Source organism: Umbelopsis ramanniana, assembly GCF_025399195.1.
Source record: "Umbelopsis ramanniana AG unplaced genomic scaffold K450scaffold_26, whole genome shotgun sequence".
In the NCBI taxonomy this organism is placed as follows: Eukaryota; Fungi; Mucoromycota; class Umbelopsidomycetes; order Umbelopsidales; family Umbelopsidaceae; genus Umbelopsis; species Umbelopsis ramanniana.
This window is the reverse complement of record NW_026252112.1, coordinates 230,778-255,629: the sequence shown is the minus strand read 5'-3', so window position 1 is coordinate 255,629 and position 24,852 is coordinate 230,778. Positions and strand designations below refer to the sequence as shown.

The 24,852-nt window shown below is 43.6% G+C and overlaps 11 protein-coding genes across 11 annotated transcripts; 5 read left to right on the top strand and 6 right to left on the bottom strand.

Annotated features, from left to right (window-relative positions):
- The first annotated feature begins 253 nt into the window (after positions 1–253).
- On the top strand, positions 254–2,288 carry K450DRAFT_240620 (uncharacterized protein). Its single transcript, XM_051588959.1, has 8 exons — positions 254–308; positions 415–899; positions 979–1,046; positions 1,114–1,168; positions 1,234–1,289; positions 1,349–1,546; positions 1,624–1,716; positions 1,790–2,288. The coding sequence occupies exons 2-8, from the start codon at positions 544–546 to the stop codon at positions 2,179–2,181; spliced, it is 1,218 nt and encodes a 405-aa protein (XP_051444856.1). The 5' UTR covers positions 254–308; positions 415–543; the 3' UTR covers positions 2,182–2,288.
- A 1,230-nt stretch (positions 2,289–3,518) lies between these two features.
- Positions 3,519–5,428, top strand: K450DRAFT_163538 (uncharacterized protein; the record flags this gene model as incomplete). The annotated part of the gene is made up of 8 exons (XM_051584036.1): positions 3,519–3,970; positions 4,030–4,112; positions 4,172–4,226; positions 4,293–4,348; positions 4,428–4,589; positions 4,654–4,782; positions 4,850–5,240; positions 5,317–5,428. Coding segments are annotated over 8 exons (1,440 nt in total), but the record flags the coding sequence as incomplete, so codon positions are not given.
- Positions 5,429–5,913: 485 nt separating this feature from the next.
- Positions 5,914–7,643, bottom strand: K450DRAFT_240616 (uncharacterized protein). The gene is made up of 3 exons (XM_051588958.1): positions 7,589–7,643; positions 6,825–7,520; positions 5,914–6,728 (listed from the first exon to the last, which is right to left on the bottom strand). Exons 1-3 carry the CDS (start codon positions 7,589–7,591, stop codon positions 6,105–6,107), a joined length of 1,323 nt encoding a protein of 440 aa, XP_051444854.1. The 5' UTR covers positions 7,592–7,643; the 3' UTR covers positions 5,914–6,104.
- Positions 7,644–8,385: 742 nt separating this feature from the next.
- Positions 8,386–8,730, bottom strand: K450DRAFT_157459 (uncharacterized protein; the record flags this gene model as incomplete). The annotated part of the gene is made up of 2 exons (XM_051583984.1): positions 8,386–8,531; positions 8,610–8,730. Coding segments are annotated over 2 exons (267 nt in total), but the record flags the coding sequence as incomplete, so codon positions are not given.
- On the bottom strand, positions 8,598–11,561 carry K450DRAFT_240610 (uncharacterized protein). The gene has a single exon (XM_051588957.1). It carries the CDS (start codon positions 11,236–11,238, stop codon positions 8,800–8,802), a length of 2,439 nt encoding a protein of 812 aa, XP_051444852.1. The 5' UTR covers positions 11,239–11,561; the 3' UTR covers positions 8,598–8,799.
- A 1,324-nt stretch (positions 11,562–12,885) lies between these two features.
- On the top strand, positions 12,886–13,377 carry K450DRAFT_240605 (uncharacterized protein). Its single transcript, XM_051588956.1, has 3 exons — positions 12,886–12,982; positions 13,048–13,123; positions 13,196–13,377. The coding sequence occupies exons 1-3, from the start codon at positions 12,977–12,979 to the stop codon at positions 13,315–13,317; spliced, it is 204 nt and encodes a 67-aa protein (XP_051444851.1). The 5' UTR covers positions 12,886–12,976; the 3' UTR covers positions 13,318–13,377.
- K450DRAFT_240604 (uncharacterized protein) lies at positions 12,951–14,669 on the bottom strand. The gene has a single exon (XM_051588955.1). The coding sequence runs from the start codon at positions 14,645–14,647 to the stop codon at positions 13,421–13,423; it is 1,227 nt and encodes a 408-aa protein (XP_051444850.1). The 5' UTR covers positions 14,648–14,669; the 3' UTR covers positions 12,951–13,420.
- A 1,336-nt stretch (positions 14,670–16,005) lies between these two features.
- K450DRAFT_240602 (uncharacterized protein) lies at positions 16,006–19,809 on the top strand. Its single transcript, XM_051588954.1, has 8 exons — positions 16,006–16,478; positions 16,605–17,018; positions 17,076–17,196; positions 17,268–17,361; positions 17,430–17,710; positions 17,784–18,790; positions 18,905–19,202; positions 19,284–19,809. The coding sequence occupies exons 1-8, from the start codon at positions 16,153–16,155 to the stop codon at positions 19,707–19,709; spliced, it is 2,967 nt and encodes a 988-aa protein (XP_051444849.1). The 5' UTR covers positions 16,006–16,152; the 3' UTR covers positions 19,710–19,809.
- Positions 19,810–19,908: 99 nt separating this feature from the next.
- On the bottom strand, positions 19,909–22,318 carry K450DRAFT_174584 (uncharacterized protein; the record flags this gene model as incomplete). The annotated part of the gene is made up of 8 exons (XM_051584200.1): positions 19,909–20,606; positions 20,682–20,890; positions 20,956–21,125; positions 21,189–21,213; positions 21,290–21,397; positions 21,464–21,617; positions 21,690–21,716; positions 21,787–22,318. 8 exons carry the CDS (start codon positions 22,316–22,318, stop codon positions 19,909–19,911), a joined length of 1,923 nt encoding a protein of 640 aa, XP_051444848.1.
- A 144-nt stretch (positions 22,319–22,462) lies between these two features.
- K450DRAFT_271675 (uncharacterized protein) lies at positions 22,463–22,988 on the bottom strand (the record flags this gene model as incomplete). The annotated part of the gene is made up of 3 exons (XM_051593020.1): positions 22,463–22,662; positions 22,740–22,814; positions 22,892–22,988. 3 exons carry the CDS (start codon positions 22,986–22,988, stop codon positions 22,463–22,465), a joined length of 372 nt encoding a protein of 123 aa, XP_051444847.1.
- Positions 22,889–24,852, top strand: K450DRAFT_240592 (uncharacterized protein). Its single transcript, XM_051588953.1, has 9 exons — positions 22,889–23,380; positions 23,437–23,484; positions 23,552–23,636; positions 23,704–23,798; positions 23,858–24,021; positions 24,098–24,170; positions 24,241–24,306; positions 24,364–24,551; positions 24,611–24,852. The coding sequence occupies exons 1-9, from the start codon at positions 23,157–23,159 to the stop codon at positions 24,751–24,753; spliced, it is 1,086 nt and encodes a 361-aa protein (XP_051444846.1). The 5' UTR covers positions 22,889–23,156; the 3' UTR covers positions 24,754–24,852.

The following is a 24,852-nucleotide window of genomic DNA, read 5'->3' as shown; positions in this document are numbered from 1 at the left end:
GAGTAAGATGAAACAAAACAAAGTTCACATAGACTTCCACGTTTCGCAGAAGCTGGGATTTGCTTCGTCGTTTGCTCATGGATCGTTCAATTTCGGAGCCGGCAGTTTAATGCCCGTCAAGATCTGTACTCGGCAGACTTGTCTACCAATAGGGGTCCGAGAATTTGCCATGGAGAAATTTGGTATTATACCTCTTTTACGTTTGTACCACACCTCCCATTTCATAGCCTTCATCATCACTACACTGGCCAATAGGAAAACCATATTTACGTAACTGTAGCCATTTACAATACAGGTTACACTGCAAGGTCTGTAGCTTGGTCGTATTAAACCTAATTGCCTAGACGGTATATAATAATGCAGTGAAACGTATACAATAAAACTTATCCCCAATCCATTCCTTACACAATGAAGGTCATTACCATTGCTGCTGCTATTACAGCTGTGCTTTCAGTTGTTAGTGCTGCTCCCGCTGCCAAGAAGGCCAAAGTTGACGCTACTACTTCCACTGGTTTGGAGAAGATCAAGTACTTCGTGTACTTCATGCAAGAGAACCGTTCATTCGATCACTACTATGGTACTATGGCCGGTGTCCGTGGTTTCAACGACCCCAATGTTGGCATCCAGTCTAATGGAAACAACCTTTTCTACCAGCCCGATCCCAACAGCTCTGATCTCAAGAATGGCACCAAGTACCTCTTGCCTTTCCAATTTAAGGGCAACAGAGCCGGTTGTACCGCCGGTGGAAGCAATGGCTGGACCCAAAACCACGCCGCCTTGAACGGTGGTTTGAACAACAACTGGCCCTCTGGCAACAGCCCCATGTCTATGGGCTATGAAAACAGAACCCAGATTCCTTTCCACTTCGCTCTTGCCGAAGCCTTCACCATTGGTGATATGTAAGTTTTACATTTCTGATCATCTGTTCTGTAAAATTTTGATGGTGATTAATTTTTTTTTTTATTTGATGAACAAAAGGTACTTCCAATCTGTTACTGGCCCAACCAACCCTAACCGTGTCGTCTGGATGTCAGGCACAAACAGCAGTGAGTAGGACTTTCCGAAAGTGGTAGCATTGACCCGGACTAAAGTACTGACCAAACGCATTACCAGATGGTGGATACACATTGGAAGACAACACCGAAAGCCCTCTTCTCAAGTGGAACACGTAAGTTTTTACTTCTATCATACCGGCTCATAAAGCATCATCTGACGAACAATACTACGCTTCAGCTATCCTCAAAACCTTACCACTGCTGGTGTCAGCTGGCAAGTGTACCAAGACAACGGTATGTATTATTGCTGTAATAGCTGTGAGCGGACATACTCTCTAAGAACTTGAATCTAGATAACTTCGATGATAACGCTTTGGCTTGGTTCTCCTACTGGAACGGTCTCCCTGCCGGTACCGAAAAGAGCAAAGGTCTCGGTTTCCTTGGTCTCCAAGACTTCTACAACCATGCCGGTAATGGCACTCTTCCTCAAGTCAGCTTCATCGTTGGACCTACTGAGCTGAGTGAACATCCCAGCAACACCCCCATGGCCGGTAAGCATGAAAAACAAAAACAAAAAATTCATTCATAGTAAGCTCTATTACTAACCCAACTTTTTGGTTTTATATAGGTGCCTGGCTTCAACAGCAAGTCGTCAATGCTGTCATGAACTCTCCTTTGTGGAACGAGACTGCCTTGATTATCAACTACGATGAGAGCGGTGGTAAGTTTAAATGGATGGCAAGCTAATATGAGTGATCTTGATAACCATATATTAACATTAAATCCATATTAAGGTTACTTTGACCACGTTGTTCCTCCCCAAGCTCCCAAGAGCGACTGGGTTAAGGACAAGTTCAACGGCGCTACTGTTCCTATCGGTTATGGTCCTCGTGTTCCTTTCGTCTGCGTTAGTCCCTTCTGCAGAGGTGGAAACGTCTTCACCGAAGTTGCCGACCATACCGCTACTCTTCGTTTGTTGGAAGAGTGGGTTGGCAAGAACGCTAATGGCGCCTACAAGGCACCTGCTGGCTTGATCTCTGCTTGGAGCCGTAACACCACCTCCAGCTTGATCAACGTGTTCGACTTCGAGAACCCTGATTACAGCATCCCTGTTCTTCCCACTGTTGCCAAGCCCGCTCAAACCTCCAGCGGCGCCTGGGATCCCACCGAGATGTGCAATGCGTGAGTACACATGACTGGAAGACTAATTTAGACTTTTACTAACTACTATAAAAGCTTGACCGATCCTAAGAGCACTCCCCCCTATGGCAAGCAAACCTTCCCTGTTGTTGAGACTGGTAGCTTGAAGGTCCGTGGTGCTTTGACCGAAGGTCGCAGCCTTGTCCTAAGCCCCACTACCACCACCTCTCTCCAAGTTGTTGCTGCCAACTCCAAAACTCATGAGTTGGCTGTCAAGTCCAACGGCAAGAAATCTCAGTCCGAGGTTTTCATTATCCAACAGGATGGAGCCAACTATTCCATCAAGCATCCGCAAACTGGAAAGTGCCTTAACGCCTCTGGCAGCTCTGTTTCTCTTGCTGCTTGCTCTACTGCTCAATGGAAGATCTCTTACAATCCTAAGGGAACTACCTATCAAATCACTCACGCTGCTTCTGGAAAGCATTTCTCAGCCAGCTCTGGCAAGCCTAAGTTGTCCAAGACAGCTACCTCCTTCCATATTTACTCTGTCAACTATTAAGTAGTTCATGTCAGCAGTTTAATTCGAAGTCTAAAATAACCCAATTATCACCATCGTATTTATGAACGGTCTTGAGTTATTCAATAAAACACAGCCCATATTTTTCAATACTATGTCAATGGAGTAAATTTAAACGTTTCCGAATGTAAACTCAATTACGGAAAGGGTTTGGTATACAATTGTTTAAAGTAAGAGCGGAATGTAATTTGTGGAATACAAGACATGAAATCTGAGATGTATTGAGAGCCAACGTTGACACGACCTTCCCTGGCAAAGCGACATAAATTCACTAGCTTCATGCTGCATTGTACAAAGTGGTCGTACAAGCAAGGTTGAACTATGGGAACGATTCGTGATATTTACTAATCCTACTTTTGGCACAGACTGCCTAATTTTAGTGAAATTAATTCCTTGAACGATAAGCATACTGAACTTCTTTGAAGTTATATACAATGATAAAAACACAAATTGAATTCATGTCTTGGTAAGAGCTTCAGAGCAGCATTTTAATGTTTACATGTGCGTATCAACATTGGCCCTAAATCATTTTACACATAGAGGCGTATGTCGGATGGTCGGTCAGTAAGAGCGACATGGCTCGTGCTACATCTACATTGATGCGTACAGCAGAAAAAGTGCATAGAGGCTGTCCACATGGTGTATTCGGTAGGTGAATATGAATGCAATATGTGGCCAATGGTGTAACTAAATGCGGAAGCAATAGATTACCTCGAACGTGGTGGTAAAACAGGACTTGGAACTATTATAAAACCGCTTATATGCAAAACGATCGTTGAGCATCAGATATGGAATTTGCAATTACAGCAGCAGTTGCACTCTGTCTTGCTACAGAATGGGTGGCCTGTGCAAGCGGGACCAACACCACAGGGTTAGAGAAAATCAAGCATTTTGTCTATTTCATGCAAGAAAACCGATCCTTTGACCATTACTACGGCACCATGGCAGGAGTGCGAGGATTTAACGACCCTAATGTCGGCATCCAAAGCAATGGCAATAGCTTGTATTACCAACCATATCTGCTTAGTACTGACTGGCGCAATGGAGCCGGATATATTTTGCCATTTCAATTCACCGGAAATCGAGCTGGATGCACCGCTGGAGGAAGTAATGGGTGGTTTCCAAACCATCTTGCTCTCAACGGTGGCAAAAACAATAATTGGCCAATGGGAAATAGCCCCATGTCCATGGGATACGAAACAAGAGACCAATTGCCATTTCACTTTGCTCTTGCCGAAGAGTTCACCATAGCTGATATGTAAGTGATTTGCGTCACTCATTAATCGACATAGCAGATATACTTACATATTTTATCAGGTATTTCCAATCAGTCACTGCCTCTACTAACCCTAACCGTGTTGTTTGGATGAGTGGTACCAATTCCGGTAGGCATATTTACCGTCTTGAATGCCTAGTAATTTTCATTGTTATTCACATTCGTGACCCATCATTCCAACAGCTGGTGGCTATTCCTTGCAAGACAATACCGAATCGCCAACATTGAAGTGGAGCACGTAAGTGTGTCTTGATAATGATTTTTTTCTACAGTCAATATTTTTCTAATCTTATTCTATTATCAGCTATCCTCAAAATTTGACCACAGCCGGTGTTAGTTGGCAAGTGTTCCAAGACAACGGTAAGTGCTTTTTAATATTTTCCCTTTCAGTTATTATAGATAAGTGGTTTCTGAACCATTCTTTTTTCCATTTCCTTAGATAATTTTGACGATGACCCGTTGAAGTGGTTCCAATATTGGAGTGCTCTCCCAGATGGAGTAGAAAAACAAAAGGGTCTTGGATTTCTAGGAATTGCAGAATTCCAAGCTCGTGCGGCTAACGGAACTCTTCCTCAAGTCAGCTACATTGTTGGCGCCACAGGTAAATGGTGATACTGAAAAGGGTGGTAAAGATATAGTCTGGCTAATAATTGCTTATTTGGTAGAACTCTCTGAGCATCCAGATAACTGTCCTTCAGCCGGTGCCTGGTTGCAAAGACAGGTGGTTGAATCTGTCATGAACTCTCCGTTGTGGGAATCAACTGCTCTTATTATCAACTATGACGAATCTGGAGGTATAAACTTGGAGACGGGGCGGTTAAGCTTTCTGCACATGTTCGACTGACTTTTGCCTTCTACCAGGTTTTTACGATCACGTTATACCTCCCCAAGCTCCTAAAAGCGAGTGGCAGCCTGTAGCGCTCGAATTGGGTACCAAATCATCGCCTGGTCCTGGACCAAGAGTACCATTTATCTGCATCAGTCCTTACTGCAGAGGAGGAAACGTTTTCACAGAGGTGTCTGACCACCGCAGCACATTGATGCTATTGGAAGAATGGATCGGAAAGGATAACAATGGCGGTGTTCGTGCTCCTGCTGGATTGATTTCTCCATGGGCAAGACAAACTATGTCGTCACTTCTCAACCTCTTTGACTTTGAGAACCCTGATTTCTCTATTCCCAACTTGCCTGATGTTGCCACTCCACCCAAAGACAGTTCTGGAAACTGGGATCCCACTGAAATGTGCGAAAAGTAAGTTGACCATTTTTTATAGATGGGTGGAGGGGGTTTGGGATGGTTTATTTCCAGTATTAACCGTGGTGTACAGTTTGACGGATCCAAAGAGCTCGCCTCCATATGGAAAGCAGAAAATGCCTGTAGTAGAGAAGGGTAGCAAGCGCCTGCGAGGATATTTGACAGAAGGTCGATACCTTGTTTTCAGATATGGGTCTAACTCTTTGCAGTCAAATGGCGGCACACTGACAGTTGGCAACTCGACTCTCCAGTCACCTGCAGAAGTATTCATGGTGAACCAAGTCAGTGGATCTTTCCAGATCATGAACATCCAAACAAAAACCTGCATCAATGTTAGCGGCCAGGCAGTTCAGCTGGGCAGCTGTGGTGCAACTCTCTGGAATGCCACTTATACCGCGAATGGCGCTACTTATAACTTGTATGAAAGCAAAGTAGGTCAAGGTTTAACCATCTCTTCCAACAGCGTTAATGTGACCAAGAGTGCCACCTCGTTCCAAATCTACTCTGTCCAAATCTGATCGTATCTATATGAATGCTTGTAAAATTACAAGCTCACTTAATAAACGGTGGACTGGAGATTCCATCCCAATTCTATGCATAATACACCTGCATTCATATACTGTTGATCCCAAATGTAAACCAGACTAAACAAGCCATATCCTAACCGGTACGCTTACACAATGGTTGAAACAAATCCAGAAAACAATTCTTTATCTAGACAGCTACAATTAAAAATAAAGGGTAGCAAAATGTATGAAAAATAAACTAGCAAAAACTTGAGCAATTCTCCTATTGCATGGGGGAGGATGATGGTAATATTGTACATGGCATGAATGGGAATGGATGGATAAAAGGCAGAAATTATTTCGCAACACCAACAATAGCTTTCTTCCTCTCTGGCTGTCTCTCAATGCTACCGGGAGCCGAATGCTTGATACGATTATCTTCCTTCTTCTTACGGTTGCCAAGAATCTGTTTCTTGAGTCTATCCGCCTTTTTGATGGATTGAGGCAAGTTACGGTGCTTGTCAATTCGTCTAATCTCTGGCATGTGGGAGTAGCGCTCCTTGAGTTTGGCGCTATATTCGAGATGAGCTCGCTCACGGACACTCTTGATACCCATTCTCTCGGCAGCGTGTGCTCTCCATAATCGAATGTTACCGTCATCAGAGCCGGAAAGAACGTATTTGCTGTCCATAGTGAATTGAACGCAGAAAATACGCTGCATTCGCCTGGTATGATAGACGTCCTTGCTGTGACCTTGTCTGGCGTTATACAATCGAAGTGTTCTGTCGTAAGATCCAGTGATGATTTCCTCACCGGTGGGCGAGTAATCTACATCCAAAACCGCTGAAACATGATCCTTCAAGACATTTACAGCTGATTCCATTCTTCGCATATCGAACGTATAGCAGTTGTGATCTTCATTAGCAGCTGTGAAGATAAATGCTTCCATTGGGTTCCATGCGATTGCGTTGGTTCTCATCTGCGCATGACAAAATAAAAAAAAAAGGGGGGGGGGATTGGTGAGATACACGACCATCATAAGGGGCAGCGGATTAAAACCTCAATTACTACTTACCGACATGACAACCTTGGATATAGGTTGAGAAGTTCTCAAATCATACAGAGCAATGGTGCGGTCCGTGCCACAACTTGCGAATATATTTGTTTCTGTGTAGTTGAACTTGACAGTGTGTGTCGTATCGGCACCCCAGTTGAATTCTTGAATGGGTTCAGATCGGTTTTGGTCCCAAATCTCAACAGCGTTACCAGAAGTAGCAAACAGAGGATCGGTATAATGGTGTGACAATCCAGTGAATGCGTATTTACCCATATAAGTGTGAATGGGTGTGGTGCCTTCGTTCTGGTCCCAGATTTTAACCGTTCTATCCGCCGAACAAGACAAGAATTTGGAGTCTTTGGGAGACGGACAAAGACCGTGCACAATACCTTTGTGAGCCTTGACTGTCCAGCTTGACTCTCGCTCCGAGATGTCCCAGATTCGAATCTCGCCATCGCCACTGCCAGAAATCATGGAGTTCAAGCGGTGTGGGTGCTTAACCATAGAGTAGACACCGTCAATATGACCACTGAGAGACCCAAGGAAAGGCTTGGCGAACATTCTTTCGGTCTTGACAGAGTTGAGGGCACGAACATATTCTCTAGCCTTTTCAAAGGGATGCACGGTGGGATCAAGATTTTTTTGCACCTTGTGAATGTCCTGTGCTCGCTCACGAACGTAATCGCTGGAGGATCTGGAAAGGGCTTTTATTTTCTGTTAACAGAATAGAGGTTAATAACTGATGTGAAAGAATTAGCGGAACTATCGTCTCAAATCCTTACCATGTTGCCTGTAAAAACCTTTTACTGGTGAAGATATTTGCAAGTGGAATTGAAAGAGTCGAGAAAAAATTCAGTGGGGCTGTCACAAAAGGAAGTCACATAGGAAATTACGAACTTGGCGAAATTATTTTATTGACGTTTTTTTTTATCTAATGTACAGTCGATATCTGCGGTTAATATATAAGCATGACAAGCCCATAGTGGCTCATTCTGTAGAAGTCTTCCATTGCCTGCAAAAAAGGAACTCTGTCCCAGTATTTATTTTACTGCTTGGATCCAATACAATTTAACTTTTTTTTTGTGTGGTTTGGCTGTTTATAATGATGCATCAGGGTCTAAATGGAAGGATGTGCACCATATGCATAGGCCTGAGAGGTTTGATTTGATATGGGCGTATTATTACCAGAAAATTGTTGGTGGGGAATAGAAGGTTGGCCAGGAGGGTTGTATTTTATAGCAACAAGCGGATTGTAGATCTGACCACCAGGGTTTTGACCAGGTTGTGCATAAGCATTCATTGAAGCCATCTGACCGAGTTGAGAGACGTTAATGCCAGCAGCAGCCGCTGCAGCAGCTTGTTGTTCTTGATGATGGGCCATATAGGCAGCTTGGTTTTCGGCCATCTTTTCCGGAGTAGGTATCGGTTGAGCATTGTAGGGGGGTGGCGGTTGAACATAGGGCGGTACTGGCCTTGGAGCATACGTTGGGTAGCCGCCACCACCAGCGTTTTGTGCGTCCATTTGCGAGGGTATGTATCCAAGATTAGCATCGTTGGTTTCGCCTGAATCATGTCCAGCATGTGTACGTTCGTGTTTTTTAAGTGAGCGGGAATGATAGTAAGCTTTTTTACAGCCTTTGAAACTGCAAACATAGGGTCGAATATTGGAGTGTGTCTTGATGTGCGTCGTGAGAGAGTCCGGGCGAGAAAATCGTTTGCCACATCCTTTCGAAAGAAAAGGGATTAGAATATGATGAGATAATGTATTAGGGGCACCGCATACACTTGGAAACCCCGTCTCACCTTCTTTATGACACACATAGGGTCGCTCCCCAGTATGCGTTCTCAAGTGGTTATACATCTTGTGTCGTTTCGTGAATGGTTTTTGAGCTCGCGCGCAACCTTCCCAGTTACAACTGTAGGATGCCTAGAAAATACAGGAAACATGAGTACACCAAAACAACGTTGCATACCAGAGAAATAGGAGAATCCATTAGCTCACCTTTCCACTTCCAACATGTGCTTCGCCAATATGGCTGATGAGACTCTCCAGCGTTTCACACACCAGGCCACAATTGGTCCATCGGCACTGCATCTTTTGCTCTTCCTTAGGCGCATCATCATCGGCGTCCTCATCCTCTTCGTCGTCGACATCCTCCTCTTCGCCATCATCGTTCTTGGACTCGCCCTCGGCTTTGGATTTATCGGTGGAGGTATGATTGTCAATTGGGGTGTTCGGACCGTCATCATCTTCATCTGGATTCGTACTAGTGTCTGTGGCAGCGGCTTCTGCAGGTCCGGACCGAGTGTTATCTTGCATCGTTTCCGCTGTAGTCGACTGCTGTAAGGTACTTGGGATGGGAGTAGTGGCAGAGTGTGCTGAGTTAGAGCCAGGACTGTTACCGCGCTTCTCCTGCTCAAGTTGAACAAGTCTGGCAATGAGCTGTTCTCTTGACATATGTTCAAATTCTTTCACTGAGACATGTGCAGCCTGTGCAACATTCCGTGAAAGAGATGCAGTAGATTGTGATTCGATATTCATTTGTGAAAGACTGGTAGGTCGTGCTGGTAGTGCAATGTGATTGAATCCACCAGGGTACTTTCCTTCTTGAGGACTGTTGGCTATAGACCCCGGTAAACTTGCACCGTGGTTCGTCGTAGGTGACTGGCCCATCTGAGAAGGAACGATAGGAACGAATGGCGGCTGATGTCTTGGTTGAAGATTCGCCGTATCAATATACAAATTTGGTTTTTGGAGCATATTGAGGTGAGAGGGATAAGGTGACGACACGGTGTGTCGACGGGATTTCCGTTGTTGAGCAGTTGCACCGGTATCGTACGGTCGTTTCGTACCATGTTCAGCAGGTGGTTGTGAGAGATGTGGATCTTGTTGAGGAGGCTGCTGTGTCTGTGAGTTATGCATAGCTTGGATATGCTGCTGCAATTGCTGCATTTGTTGTTGCTGCATTAATGCGCTATGCATTTGTACTGCCTGGTTAGCTTCCATCATATTATTCCGCATGGTATTATATGACTGTTGGTTTGCATGTTGTTGTTCAACATGCTGCATCATATTGTCAGAGACGACCGAGTTCATGTTTTGAGGCATGGATGTTCCTAGCTGGGATGGCACAACATGACTTGCTGGCACTTGAACCTCTTTGGCGTTACCCATTACATTATTATTGTAGTTCTGGGAATCGGTAGCCGCTGCAGACATCATTTGGTCCATGGAGGGTGACGTTTGCTGTTGTTGCTTCATATCACCGTCATAAGCCATACCAGGTGTGGCTTGTTGAGCGGCGACAGCGGCGGCCATTTGCTGCGCTTGAACGTGTTGTGCGACTGCGTGTTGCATGGCAGCCACTTGGGCTTGTTGCTGCTGTAAGTTGGCATCGTGCGTATTGCTAGCCATGGTATGATTAACAGAAGCCATTATGCCTTGTAAAATTTGTTCATGCTGCTGCTCAGGGGTATGATGCTGCGAGCCAACAACTTCTTGAGTGTGCAAATGAGGTGTTGAGCTGTGTGAGCTGGGATTGGACAGGATCTGAGGCTGTGACATGCTTGCAGGAGAGGGTTGCTGCAACTGTCGCTCACCCAACTCTTGCATCACTGCACCGCTTAGAGGCACCGAGTTTGACATCGACTGTAACATGGGATTGAATACGGTTTGTTCATTGACATCGTCTGCAGTCTGTTGTTGCATCTGCCCAGTCTGTTGATCACGCGTAGGATGTTGCGGCAAAGGAGGTGTGGCCTGTGTCTGTTGCTGCTGCATCATATTGTGCTCATTCTGCGGTGTCGTGGATTGCGATGATAAATGATCAGCCAGTATTTGGTTATGCTGTTGTTGTAAGACTTCGTTTTGCTGATGCATAATGCTGTTGGGATCATGCGCGCCAAGTTGCATCTGATGCGACGAATTGATATTGGCTTCATTCGCAAGCATTGCTTCCTGCTCTGACCGTTTCGCCTCTTCAAGAAGCGAAGGCTGTAATTGATTGTGATGACCTTGCTGATCATTGGCCATTAACAGTTGATTGTTATGCGATTGTCCCATAAACAAAAGCTGCGACATGACAGCTTCATTCTGCCCCTGCTGTTTGGCAACGGCTTCTAGTTGACGATCTATCATTTGTAGTGTCGATTGACCCTGAGATTGTTGCTGTACAGGAGACGAGTGGGAAGACGCAAGCTGAAGTTCGGGATTAGTGTGTGCGACATTACCGGAATGGTCGTTTTGACTGAGAAATGACGCTACCTGCTGGTCAATGCTGGCCTGCTGTTGCTGCTGCTGCTGTTGCTGTTGCTGTTGCTGTTGCTGTAAGAACTGTTGAATGTGTTCATTTTGCGTTGAAGGGTCCAGCGCTGAAGGATTGTCTCCTATCAACTGATTGGGGTGGTCTGGCAGTTGCTGATTGAGCTCCATGTTTGGAGATGTAGAGCTGAGACTTGAAGAGTGAATGGAATTCAAAGCAACTTCACCAGTGTCAAAAACGATTCTAGTTTACGAAGCGATTTGTCAAAGGGAAGGAATGACCAGGTTCGATGTTTGAAAGGTTTCACTTTCTCTCTGTTTCAAAGACCTTCGGCTTGAGTTTCAGGGCAGCAACCCAACCAATCAGCTTCACTCAAGTGAAAGTTGTGACGTCGGAAGCCATCACGCCAAGTGATCTCACTAACATCAAAAGTAAGCGTCACCCATACCCCAAACAGCATCAGCTTATAGAAAATCCCATTTTCAAATTGTCGGATTGACAACACTGCATTTTTTTTTTTAAAAAAAAATTATGGGATTTTTGGCAATCCATGGAAGCGCTAGTCTTTCTTTACGAAATAGCATGTTTTTTTTGGGGTTTCCAAGCCCGGTCCTCAAAGAAGTAGAAAGTTTCAAGCCACCGCTCCGTCGCCGGTGGAAAAAGAAGATGCGATCTTATATCCATAAATAGATGCTTCAGCGTTTAGACAAGTACTTGCCATCAAGCTGGAGCACACAATGGACATGTAACAACAGCCTTCAACGGATCAAGTTACATATCTTTACGAGGACCATCATGTTATAGCTAAGGTAACGAGTCCGCTCGAACGGGCCGATGTTTTTTAAGCAAACAGACCGTCGATCACTTTGAATATGAAGCCGTCGCAGTTCGCCTGGAAGATTTTTTTTTTTATTTTGGTCTTATCTATTTTTTGATTTCTATTCTGTTTCTTCAATCTATTTACAGCCATGATACAGCTCAAGCAATATACGTTAGTGATACCATTTCAACAAGTTTCCTTATTTCTTTATTATCAAGATTCAATTAGCATGCACAACTGATGGCGGGGACCTGAGAATATCATGTTTCAGGTTCATATCGCTCCTCTCCAAAATATAGGGTGGAAAACTGTCTAATGATTTGATGAGATTCAGTCTGCCTAGTCTCAGATGTCGCTTGCTACTTTCAAATGTCATAATAAAAAAACAGTAGCACTTGCACATATCATGCATTACAAATGCGAGAGAATCGGTAACATAAATGAAAGAATGGATGTTATAAGCAAAGGCTGAGATTAGATACCATGGGTCTTTTTATCAGATCGACGGACGTGGAACTTTGTGAACCTGGACAAAGCAGATCCAATATGAAAAGTCAGTTAATGAAACGCAATTATTAATCCTGAGCTCGCAATTTCCCCTTGTCATCATGGTTAGCAAAAATATACAAAAGTGAAATATCGTCTTTACGTATGCCTCCATTTAATATCACCATTCATGTTGATGATGCTTCGTTGCAGAGCATTATGATCAGAGAGGTCAAACTGTAGCCATGTCTCCGAAAACAACAAATTTTCGCAATAGGAATTCACTCGTTCGGCAGGTCTTATCACTTCTAAATGTTTTTTTAATTGATGTAGAAATATCTACTCCTTTGCTAGTATAACTTCACAGTCTTACCCTGTATCCACAAGTCAATTGCATGAATAGTATGATCATAAACCATTTGTCGAAAGTTTGAATATATTTGGCAGCAACAAGCTCTGCAGATGCCGAATTTTACTGAAAAAGCCCAACGGTTAAAAAAAAATTGTCCCTGGTTCCGCAAAAATTGCTCAGGCCACGACATAAAATCTCTTGACTTCCCGACCAGGAGCAAATCACTTTACTTTCTTATACCTGGACAACAATGCCTGTAAGCACCTTTCCTAAATCGAACATTGTGATCATCTAACAGCGCTTAACATTCGTAACTATTAGCAATACAAATACACCGTCGCAATGAGCTGCTCTGGCTGCTCCAATGCTGTGAACCGCGCACTCAACAAGCTCGAGGGTAATTTTCCTGCAAGGATCGCTGCAACCGATTACAAATCATGACCATGCTAACTGTTTATCGTGAAACTAGGTGTTGAAAAGGTTGATATCGATCTTGAAAAGCAACTTGTTGTCGTCGACGCAACGGTTCCCCAAGAAAAAGTCCTTGAAACTATCACCAAGACTGGCAAAGCTGTAACCCCTATCGCTTAAATTTAATTGTATAGCCCGTTTTCTTCCCTTTATTGCTGTGAGCATTAAAAGCACCTGATGGCCATTTTTGATAGTTTTTTTACTTTTATTATTGGTATTCGGTTTAAGCCGCGACATTTTCACGACTTGGGGTATGGAAGGAAGATATTCGATTGGAGGAATGTATGGCTGAAGAGCTGATATTGAACATGCTTTTCAGAAAGTTTCTTTTAAGAAGGGGTTTATCAGCGCTTTGAATGGATTGCATATCCGAGGCTGCGGATTTGCGTCGTAGATTATTGGAAGAGGCAGAGTGCATAGGGACAGATCGTCGTTTAATATCAACCATTGAGCTGAGACTAGTTTCTGAGCCTAGCAATTTCACACCTATAGCGTTGACTTTCTTCTCTACTACCATGCTCAGTCGAGTTTCCTTATAGCAAGTTGGGCACAATAGGTCTTGGTTTCGAACTTTGTCAACGCATGGCCAGCCATGCTGCGACTGGCTACACCTTGAGCAGGTATAATCCAATTCGATGGTCCCAAAATTATCTTGGCCAAAGCCTTCTTCCGCGTGATAGTCATTATTCATATTGACAAAATTTTGCAGAGCAGCTTGTACATCATTGTAATATGCACGAGTATCTCTCGGTCGCTCCAATAAAGAAACCAAATCGGTAATGGTGGTTATTAAATCCTGACAAGTGCCTCCAGCAAACCGAGACCAGAAGATATTCGCTTGAGATAGTTTTTGATGAAATTCTTGGACCGTGGCGGTTGTCGCCTCCGCCTCCCCTTTTTGTTGATCGAGGTCGGCTGCCAACTTTTGAATTTTTCCAAGTTCCCGTCCAATCTCGCGAAGTTCTTCACGGCACTGTTCAATTCGATCCCTCATCTCACAAACCATTTGCTCTGCCGTAGCATTTTTATCTCTAGCCCGAAGATACTTTTTCTGCCAATAGTTAGACACAAGCGGAACAAAATAAGCTTGGTTGTATTGATGTTCTCGTTTGTTCCTCTTATCTCGACGCTGTTGAGCATGGTCCCTGGCACTGTTCATGTGGTCTTCCATAAGATTCAGTTCCAGCTCTATATGAGTTCGACTGTTCTGAAGTGTTTCAATGCGTTGGTTGAGCTCAGCATGCTCTGTACGAATACGACGAAGTAACTGTGTTTGCGCGTAAAGGATCTTGTTTTGGTCCACTTTGACAGTGTTGTAGACAAGTGAGAAAATGCGACACGTCTTTTGTCTAGTCAGAACTGACTGGTGCGTATCACGGAGCGCTCTTAGACATAGTCGGATATTTGTAAAATCGTCGAGTAAGCGAATGAAGCCATCCGTATTTTCCATTACGTTAGAAGCGATAAAAGCCAACCACTTGAAAATGTCCCGAGGGCCATGAATCATTTTATATAATTTTTTTTGGGGGCAGGATTCTTTATTTAGTATGCCAAGAATAACAATGATTGGATATTTTGCTGCCGATTGTGGTAATAAAATCGGTGTATGTCCTATGGCCACTAACGTTTCCCTTACCATCGTCAAACAACAATGAATTACGATAAGGAAAAGCAAAAAGGTATTCAAAGGGTTTAATCTCGCAGCTACGTCTTTCCACCTAATGTCAAGGGACGAATCCTTCATTGGTGGCTTTGAATGAGTGCTTTGGGGTAGGGGTGTGGGGAAAGGAGGTAACAAGCAGACTAGCTTAGGTAGAGATGAAATAGAACGCTTTATTATATTGTGGTGAATGAACGTAATGTAAAAAAGTATGAGAAATGTTGAAGTAATGCTAAGGGGAAGGTAAACAATTTCATAAAAAAAAAAAATTGCAGTGACTTTTGAAAGAGCGAGGACTTTGAATCGCGATTTTTTGGGATTCGCGCCAATGTTAGAAGGCGTAAAAGATATGTTCAACGTCCGTGAAACTACTGCGTACTTCATTAACGTGGAGATAATCTTTTCATGGAATATATTGAGAAATGAACCCGTTGTCTTTACATTGATTTTTAAGCTAGTGTGGGTAAGACGCACTCAGTAAATGCTTTAACCTTCATTCGCTGGTGAAATTCCTGCCTACCTGGCAGATCCTATGCACATACGTAATTTCTCTCGGTTTTATAAGAATTTCAAATGGTTACATGGAGTTAAATCAGACGGATGATCCACGAAAGAGCCTGAAATAGATGAGATTTATCCCATAACCGATCATCAAACGACTCTTTGTATGTTATCTCTTTTTGCGCAACGAGGCTAAGATGGTCATTATGATATGCATTGATGACGACGTTATCGAAGAATGCATCTATCCATCATGCGTAGTAATGGAGACAGGCAAGCGACCATGCAGAGGAGTTTGCATGAAAAAAATGAAAAGGGGCCATAGAGCAAGGCTGCTTCCCTGATGCAACAAGGGACATAATGATTTAAAAGTCATCATGAATTGAATATGCTTTTGCCAAGTTTTTTATGATGTTAGATATGAGTGAGCGTTACCGACCTACTGCTACATTATCCACTTCTAGCGTTTGTTTGTTCCTGAAATACGCTGGTGTCTATATGTTATGTTGAGCATAAAGTGGTTGACCATGACTAGTTATTCAAGCACAACAAGAGGTTGAGAGTTTACATCTAAGCACAAATATTGTCATCATAAAATTCAAACGCCGTACTGCAAAAGAGGTTGCAGACTCATTATTTTTTTTAACATTTTCCCTGCTGCTCTCAATCAATCAACCCACTTTTCCTTTCACACAACCACTCCAAAGTAAGGTGGAGAACACAACGGCTGTCCTTTCGTTCAACTATAAAAGAGAAAGCAAGCGGGAACACCCAACGCTGCTATACTCCTAGAGATGAAATCGGCTTCCCATGCAATTCAACATCAAGATAATCCACTAACGATACCCCAGACGAAGGCTCCTCTCTACCAAGACCTTTCTCCGCAAATACAACAGCTATACACCAATACCTTTTCTGATGTCGGATTAAGATTCCTGCATTTACTTGCATCCGAAATCACTTCCATCACATCATGTCGCAGTGTGTTTGTTCACGAGCTACTGTCGTATGAAGAATATAAAGAGTCGGACCTTTACCGAAAAGAAAACACCTTTTCCGAAGAGGACAAATTGATGGTCATTAGAGCCCTTCATGTCAACCCTAAGGACGCTGTTACATTGTAAGTCTCCAGGGAGCTAGATATTGCGAGACAACGGGAGACACAGCATTACGCCATGCCTACTAAGCTGGGTGATCTTAGCACATCTGACCCGTCATACTTAAATTTTTTTTTATATTGGTATAGGTCGGATCCACTCAAGACTGTGTTGCGGCTCGAAGGTACTCCTCACCAGCATGCTATTCAGCATGGTCAGCAAATCATCCTGCAAGATCTGGCCATAAGCTATCCAGCCTACCAAGGTTTTCAATCCATGGTAGCCGTTGGTTTGCCGATCACGCCGTCTGAAGACTTTCCTATTTCTACCCCTCCAACTCCTCCTAAAGAGTGCATTGGCGTAATGGGTATCCTACATGACAAGCCTATTACGTCTCAGGATGCACATCACATCTTGAAATTACTGGAAGCCGTTAAACTTCGAACTGGTCGAGAACTGGAACGGATACGTGAAGAGGAACGATTAATGTCGACTCGAGAAGCGGCTAAACAGGATGCAGAGAATAAGATTAAGTTTCTGGCTGACATGAGCCATGAGATACGGTAATTTACACCCTTAGTGGGATTTCTACTCTGAACCCCACTAACTCCTTTTCTTAGAACTCCGATGAATGCTGTCATCGCTTTAACCGATCTACTGTTACAAGAGAGAGAAACTCTTAGTGAAGAGCAAACTGAACATTTGGAAGTCATTCAGACGAGCGGGCATCATCTTTTGACTGTATGTATAGTTAGGTCTCTGCCTCGACCCATTTTGTCTTTCGTAACTCATTTTATGAAAAACCCCTCCAGGTTATCAACGATATCCTCGATATCTCCAAACTCAATCATGATCCAAAGCTGAAGCTTGAAAAGCGAAAGTTTAGCCTTCGAAAATGTGTGAAAGGTGAGATATATTTTTCTGTTGAGCTGTAACATGGTCACCACCCCTCTGACAAATTTTCTCTCGCCTAGATACGCTCAATATGGCTCGTCATCAAGCCACCACCAATTTGCAGAATAAAATTGTACATTTAATCGAATGTCCAGCCGACGTAGAAGACTCAAGCTCTTTGAAACAAGTACTATCACGGGTCTCCAAGGAGTCTGCTAACTCGCCTTTACCGCGAGTAATGAAGGGCAAAACCCTATTGCCTCTGGTATGGAAGATAGAGCGAGATGTTCCTGACATCTTGATTGGTGACTCTATGCGGTTGACTCAAATCGTTTTGAATCTTTGTTCTAATGCTGTCAAGGTAATGTGATTTCTTTTTTGTTTAGCTGCGTTTTTTTTTTATCGTTCCACTAATTTGTCTGTCACCTGAATAGTTTACAAAAGAGGGCCATATAGAGGTCAACATCAAACGGTACGTGCCAAATGCGGTGCAAACAAACACTACCACCATCTCTTCCATTACTGGCAAACCCGTGTACGAGGCAAAGATTGAGAATATTCGATCTAGAGCTGTCCGTGAGTCTACAGCACAAAAAGCCAAACAAGCTTCGGCGGCAAATCCTTCACAAGAAGGAACAGACGCTTTGATTGGCGTTGATCAAACTGTAATTCTAGAGATATCAGTTCGCGATACTGGAATCGGCATACCCTCTGACCGACTCCCCAAGCTGTTCAAATCCTTTTCTCAAATCGACATTTCCACCGCCAGACGTTACGGCGGAACTGGTCTTGGTTTGGCTATTTCCAGCACTCTAGTTAATCATATGGGCGGTGGTTTGTGGGTCGAGTCAGAAGAAGGTGTTGGATCCAGGTTTGCTTTGACTATTCCCATTGCTGTGGCTGCACACCAACCAGACACACCAGGAAATCGATCGTCAGATGGCTGGACACCACTCACATCACCACCATCGCCTTGCTCGACTTCATCAGAAGGAACGAGCGGCACACAGTCATTGAATACAGATGGGTCTCAGGAGTTTACATCGCCAGCTTCTGGCTGTTTATCACCTTCGCACAATGCTGCACACGCACAGGGATATTTTTCTCAACCTGTCGCACATACCACACGACCTGCCTCACCTGCTGTATCTTTAGCACAAACTTTGCAGTCTAGTACTGGTCATCATCAGTCAGCTATACCACCTTTAACATGGCCAGTACCTCAACCACCCCCTTCGTCATTTCATCTAGGAATACAGTCAAATACCAAGCATCCATCTGTAGCCATTAACGTGGACTCTAAACCGTTGTCAAGTGCATCAAGGGGCCAATCCGCTAGCACTAAATCAGACCCAACCATGGCTGTTGGGGTACCTTCCACCGGACCGCCGGGTTATAGTCCCGGACTCAAACCGCAAACTGGCGTAACCACCGGATCTGGGTATGTACCATCGCTCTCTTCATCACCACCACGCACAACGGCAGGGGAATCTTTCCATACTACGTGCACGCCAAGTCAAAATTCTGATTCTTCATCATCCAATGCTCCTCGTAGCTCTAACAGCCTGTTGACTACCACGGCAACGAGCGGTGGTCAAGTTGCAAGCCATAGTCGGTCATCGCGAGCGTCTGTGGCTAAGCAACATCATCATCAGCGGCGCGGAGGCAACACGAACGAAGAAAATCTAGCCATTTCATTTCCCATCAAGATTTTGTTGGCCGAAGATAATGTGCTCAATCAAAAGATTGCTATCAGTATTCTTAAACGGCTGGGCTATACTGGTGTCGAAATTGCTAACAATGGACGTGAGGTACTGGATGCCATGCGAAGAAGCCGATTTGATTTGATATTTGTAAGTTTGCTGCAGAGCGAGTAATTTACGCTATGCGTCACTTTGATACATGTCTAAATGCGCTTCTTTCCCCTCGTTTAGATGGATCTATACATGCCGGAAATGGATGGTCTCGAAGTCACCAAATCGATCATTTCTGCTCGCCATTCTCCTAATACAGAACTGAACAACGTGCATGACGTGTATATTATTGCTTTGACGGCCTCTGCCTCCATGCAAGATCGTCAGATTTGTATTGAAGCAGGCATGAACGACTTTATTTCCAAACCATTCACCATGTTGGAGATGAAACAGAGTTTGAAAAAATGTATGTATCGACAACGAAAGAAGAGAAGAAAGCAGCAACAAGCTCGCCAAGATGCTACCAACAATCATGCAGATAAGCAGTCGGATGGTGAAGAGGAGGAAGAGGATGATGACGAAGAGGATGTCGCTACTAATAATAATGATCCTATGTTGGGTGTTGAAGGTGCTAGCTATCAGGGCCTCATTCGAGGCAGAACCTAACTTCCCATTCTACTATCATATCTTGCTTGGTAAATAGCTCTTTTTGGTTTTCTATTGTATTGTAATTTTTTTTTTTTACCGCCAGCCTCCCTTCCTGTTTGATTCATTAGACCCACCATCTCCCCGTAACAACAAAATCCTTTTGCTCAGAAACATACAATCTTGGTGTTTTGTTCATTAAAGAATCTCCTCCTAACGACTATTTCTTTTTTATTCGATTTAGCAAACGTTGTTTGACTGATCCCTTGTTTTTCTTCTCAGCTGCTGCTTCGCCTGCATTCTTTTGGCTGACCCGTTTGGCCTTCACTGTGCCAGTACCAAGACCGTCATCACTACTATCGTCATGATATGTTTTCTTGTCGCTATGCTTGCGCTTGGTCGGTGTTCCCGAAGCTGTTCCCACTGGTTTGGGTCGTTTTGCCGCCACCGCTTTTCGCTGTCCTTCGGCCTGAACATACTCATCATCATCGTCTTCAGCAGCAAGGACATCCTCATCAATCTCTTCATCGAAATATTGACTATCATCATATACAAAGTCGTCATCCTCTTTTTTCGGTCGCCCTGCTGGCACCTGCTTGACTTTCAGCTTCAATCGCGGTTGCTTTGCCGGTTCCTTGGTACTAGGAGTTGGCTGTACTTTCAACTTGACCTTGAGACCGCGCTTGGTGGTTGGTGTCGCGACTGTGGGTATGTTTGCTAGCGCGGCTTCTACATTATTTGAAAGCTGCTTGACAAGTCCCACAGGATCGCTGATAGTGCTGGGTATGTCTTGCCGCACTTGGCGTCGTTTGTCAGTAGTGCCCATTTTTGAATCCAGGTACTCTGTCTCTGATAGCAGGTAATCTGCCAACCTCTTCAACCCTTTCAATTCGACCGTACTAACTTGTTCTGGATGATCTAATAAAGATATACATAAAAAAAACCGTTACTTATGAAAATGCCTATTCGACACATAAATGTTACTTTTGTTACCTTGCAGAAGTTTTCCATATTTCTCAGCAGCATACCAGTTCATCCGTAAGAAATAAGGGAATCTGAATTTTTGCGGTACGCCGGTCCTATCTTCCAACTCATATATATCGAGCTGCTGTTCCATTGCATAACCTTGTAAAAAATTACCTCCTATAACGATAGAATCTTCTGGCGTGAAAACAGAGTGTATCCATCCTGATGGAATTATCCTGTCATGCTATCAGCAACAGGTCTTCAAGACGTTTCTTAGCCATCTGTCGGTGCATGTACTTACATGGTATGACCAGCCGTGATATGCACTTTGTAGCACTCTTTGACTTCATCACCGAGAAATATTGTAGGTTGGTCTGGTGATGAGCTCCACTTTTCATATTTCCTCACATTAGTTGGTGTCGGAGGGATAAAATAGAAAACCTTTGATCCCGATATTATATGGTAAAAAACCTATAGCGGAAAGAGTGTAAGGCAGAGTTGTACATTGCAAGACAAGAAACATAAAGCACATACCGAAGTTCCACCAAAATCAATATGGCTGAAGGACGGTCCACAGCAATGAGTATGTACGTTATTAAAAGGTCCATGTAACATTCAGTAGTGCAAAAACTTACAAGTCGGTATAAGAGTTTTTGGTCCCCATCAGACAATACAGCTGGACTTTGGGGTATTCATTTACTTTCAAGTCAGCAGGCCAAACATTGTCAATCCAATCCATGTCACTAAAGCAAGTAATATTAATATAACTGGCAATGCCATGCCCTGTGTTTCGTAACAGAATTGCTTACCGAACAAGCTTTGGTCGGCGAATACGTTCAGCAAATTTGGTGCCGCTGATTTCTAAGCTAATGACATTCCGTATCCTATCTCGGTCTTCACTGTGGAAGTAATCTGCCCATTTCGCCATATTCCAGCCGGGCTGCTCTGCTTGTGTCGCGACATCTGATGGTTATGGCATAAGTTTTCAGTGGTGTATTTATACATAACTATATGGTAAGGTGCAACGCTTTTTACCTATGACATCTACTGGAGTGTCCAGACCTTTTCCGGCAGACAGAAAAAGTCAGTTTGCTTTCCTCCTACAGTTGCAGCACTACACAAAATGACCTACCAACTAAATTGGCAATATCTCGAACGGTGATATTGGAATCGGGCATCATCATGTCCAAGCCAGCTTGGTGAGGAAAAACAATGGGTTCATTCAGGCCATTTTGACGTATGAATTCGATGGTCACTTGGTCTCCGTCATAGCGTTTGAAAGGGTCTACAGCAAACTGCTTTGAGTTGATGATTTTCTCCCAAATCTTTTCGTCTCCCATAAGCCCTTCGTTCATGTCAGCATAATTAAGTTTAGTGTGCTGTCTATCTGATTTTCGGATTATTTGTTTATCTGCACCCGAAAATGAGGGCTTTGCTGTTTTCGAAGTGGTGGACAAGGCCTGAGTTGGCGACTTGTTCGTTATTGGACCGTGCTGAGCTGAGCAATCTTGACAATAAAATGAATCATGGGTTTTAGGTAGTTGGTGTAATTGAAGGCAGGAGGTATGAAATGTTCGATTACAATGGTGACATGTTAAACATTGTGCTGATTTTGCTGCATCGGATACATTGTGCTCACAGACAGAACACCGATCACCAGCCATGGTAAGAGTATTGCTGAGAGCGTAGCACTCGCAAAATTGTGGAGGAAAATAAAAATGAGATTGAAAATTGGCTAGTTGAAAATTACGCTTTCGGCTATACACTGACATAATATTACATAGAGCTATTAACAGGCGGGGGGTTTATCAAGACAATGTGAACTCTACATCGGATATGTTGGGGAGGCTAGATGGTAATGGGATATCGATGGCTTCTGTGTCGGGGAGAACGCGTCCACCAAATTTCTCATGCTGGTCGACAACTATTCTCAGATGGCCATGTAGGGCCGTTGTCCGAGCATTCAAGAGACGAACGTGTTGATGTTGTTCTAGCATATGGATTTGATCTAAAGTCAAGGTCTATCATTATCATTGCGCAAGACGATCTGTCATTTCAGTATATCAAACGGCCACTCGTACTTACCCGCCTCCGCCTTGAAAATGACTTGCGCTGTCGGGTCTGCAACCAAGTATTCAGCAACTTGTATAATTTCTCCAGCTGAAGGAAGAAGAGGAGAAAAAAAAATGTCAGTCTCAGTATCGGTAGTAATAGCGTATTGGAACTGTGCATCTTACTTTTTTCATGAGTATAAGTTGCTTTGGTCAAGAGTGACACTACCTGGACACTCAAGTCAAGGGAATGCTGATCAGGCACAAGCTCGAACACATTCATCCTGCTGTAGCGCTGCACTTGGTGTAGAGGTAATGGTGAATTGGGATAGTAGGTTGGATTCCAGGTTGGGTTTACCGGAGCGCGAAACTTTTGGCGACAGTCCCTTCGAAAATAAAGAACAAAGAATATCAACGTTTGAGCCGCTTCAAAAAAGTTTCAACAGGACCAATGGTTCAAGCGAAATCCTTGTTCTCATTAGACACGGAGTACAGTGCAGATTCTACCGAGTTCTGCCCATTTCAAAATAAATCAAACTACCTTGCATGCGGAACCTACCAATTATACAACGACCAAGAACAGAATGACCAAGCCGCTGAGTCGGATAAAGCTATGCAGCGCAAAGGCCGATTATATTTGTATAAATTAGAGAAAGACGACCAAAGCGTTCGTTTGTAAGTGCTGTAGGCTAAATATCAGGACGTGTGCATTGATTGACCATCTGAGCTAGACAGCAGCAGCAGGCATTGGAAACCCCTGCTATATTGGATATGAAATGGTAAGCAGGAGTGACCGAAAACGATGTTGCGAAATTGTGTCGCAGTGACTAATTGCGAGATAAATAGGTGCCATCAACTCATTGAGAACAATCAAGTTCTTGGAGTTGCAGACTCGGTTGGCGGACTGTCTCTGTATGGATATGACGATAATGTAGTAAGTTTTCCAATGCCTCTAGCAGGATCGCCTTGCTCGATTACTCAACTCGGTGTATCTGCAGGATTCCCCACAATTTGAGAAGCTTCACTCAATTCAAACGACAGATCCTTCTGTTTTATGTCTTTCACTAGACTGGTCAACCCGGATCAGAGATCGGTAAGAGATCAAAGCAATGATACCAACCCTTCAACGCTCAACTTACCACCTGGTGTCAGTACATCCAAAACTCAGATAGTGACATCTCATTCTTCCGGCGAAATAACCTTGTTTGATGTGAACTCTACTTCTGATGTTACTATTGTGGAGCAATGGCAAGCCCATGATCTTGAAGCATGGATAGCGGCTTTCAATTATTGGCAAACGGAAGTGATTTATACTGGTAAGAGAGTCTTTGCGAATAATTATAAACATAAAAAAATTATTCGTAATTCCCAACATTTTCCCTTGGTATTAAGGTGCGGATGACTGTCTGTTCAAAGGTTGGGACATGAGAATGGGCGTTTCACAGCCAACATTCACAAGTAAAAAGTATGCATGCGATGAAGAAATGAAAGAAGCCTCAGCATGGTTCGTTTACTGACTTATGCTACATCTACAGACACGATATGGGCGTCACAGCCATTCAATCTTCTCCTCACACCGAGCATATTCTTGCCACGGGAAGGTAAGTTGGCAGATAACAACGCTAACGCACAAGCAACGCCACTCATACTCTGTTCAGTTACGACGAAAGGCTACGTATTTGGGACACGCGTTCGATGAGAGCGCCTCTGACCGAAATAGAGACAGGTGGAGGAATATGGCGAATCAAATGGCACCCTACGAAGAAGGACACCTTGCTTTCAGCGTCGATGCACGCGGGTGGTTTTGTAGTAAACGTTAAAGGCGGCTTGATTGACAATAGCGAAGGTAAGAGATTTCCAGAGATATTACCATATTTATAAACTTTTAATTGATTGACGTTGCAGATAAAATCCAATGCGAGGTCACAACTGAATTCCTCGATCATACATCGATGACATATGGTGGCGATTGGGTATATAACCACGACGACGATTTAATAGCAACATGTTCATTTTACGATCATGTACTTCATTTATGGAATGCGTGAAATTGGTTTAATGCTTTATAAAAACAGATAGATAGGGTGAACTTTAGCAAAGTCTTTTAATAACAAAGGTGTTATTTCAATTTACCAAATTCATGCGGC

Coding starts and splice junctions, on each gene's coding strand:
- K450DRAFT_240620 (XM_051588959.1), top strand. CDS start 544: ATGCAAGAGAACCGTTCATTCGATCACTACTATGGTACTATGGCCGGT. Junction 900..978: donor GCCTTCACCATTGGTGATAT/GTAAGTTTTACA, acceptor GATGAACAAAAG/GTACTTCCAATCTGTTACTG. Junction 1,547..1,623: donor CAGCAACACCCCCATGGCCG/GTAAGCATGAAA, acceptor GGTTTTATATAG/GTGCCTGGCTTCAACAGCAA.
- K450DRAFT_240616 (XM_051588958.1), bottom strand. Junction 6,729..6,824: donor TATCCAAGGTTGTCATGTCG/GTAAGTAGTAAT, acceptor TGTCATGCGCAG/ATGAGAACCAACGCAATCGC.
- K450DRAFT_240610 (XM_051588957.1), bottom strand. CDS start 11,238: ATGGAGCTCAATCAGCAACTGCCAGACCACCCCAATCAGTTGATAGGA.
- K450DRAFT_240605 (XM_051588956.1), top strand. Junction 13,124..13,195: donor CGCACTCAACAAGCTCGAGG/GTAATTTTCCTG, acceptor TCGTGAAACTAG/GTGTTGAAAAGGTTGATATC.
- K450DRAFT_240604 (XM_051588955.1), bottom strand. CDS start 14,647: ATGGAAAATACGGATGGCTTCATTCGCTTACTCGACGATTTTACAAAT.
- K450DRAFT_240602 (XM_051588954.1), top strand. CDS start 16,153: ATGAAATCGGCTTCCCATGCAATTCAACATCAAGATAATCCACTAACG. Junction 17,019..17,075: donor GACATGAGCCATGAGATACG/GTAATTTACACC, acceptor TCCTTTTCTTAG/AACTCCGATGAATGCTGTCA. Junction 17,362..17,429: donor CCTTCGAAAATGTGTGAAAG/GTGAGATATATT, acceptor TCTCTCGCCTAG/ATACGCTCAATATGGCTCGT.
- K450DRAFT_240592 (XM_051588953.1), top strand. CDS start 23,157: ATGGTTCAAGCGAAATCCTTGTTCTCATTAGACACGGAGTACAGTGCA. Junction 24,022..24,097: donor AACGGAAGTGATTTATACTG/GTAAGAGAGTCT, acceptor CTTGGTATTAAG/GTGCGGATGACTGTCTGTTC. Junction 24,307..24,363: donor CATATTCTTGCCACGGGAAG/GTAAGTTGGCAG, acceptor TACTCTGTTCAG/TTACGACGAAAGGCTACGTA.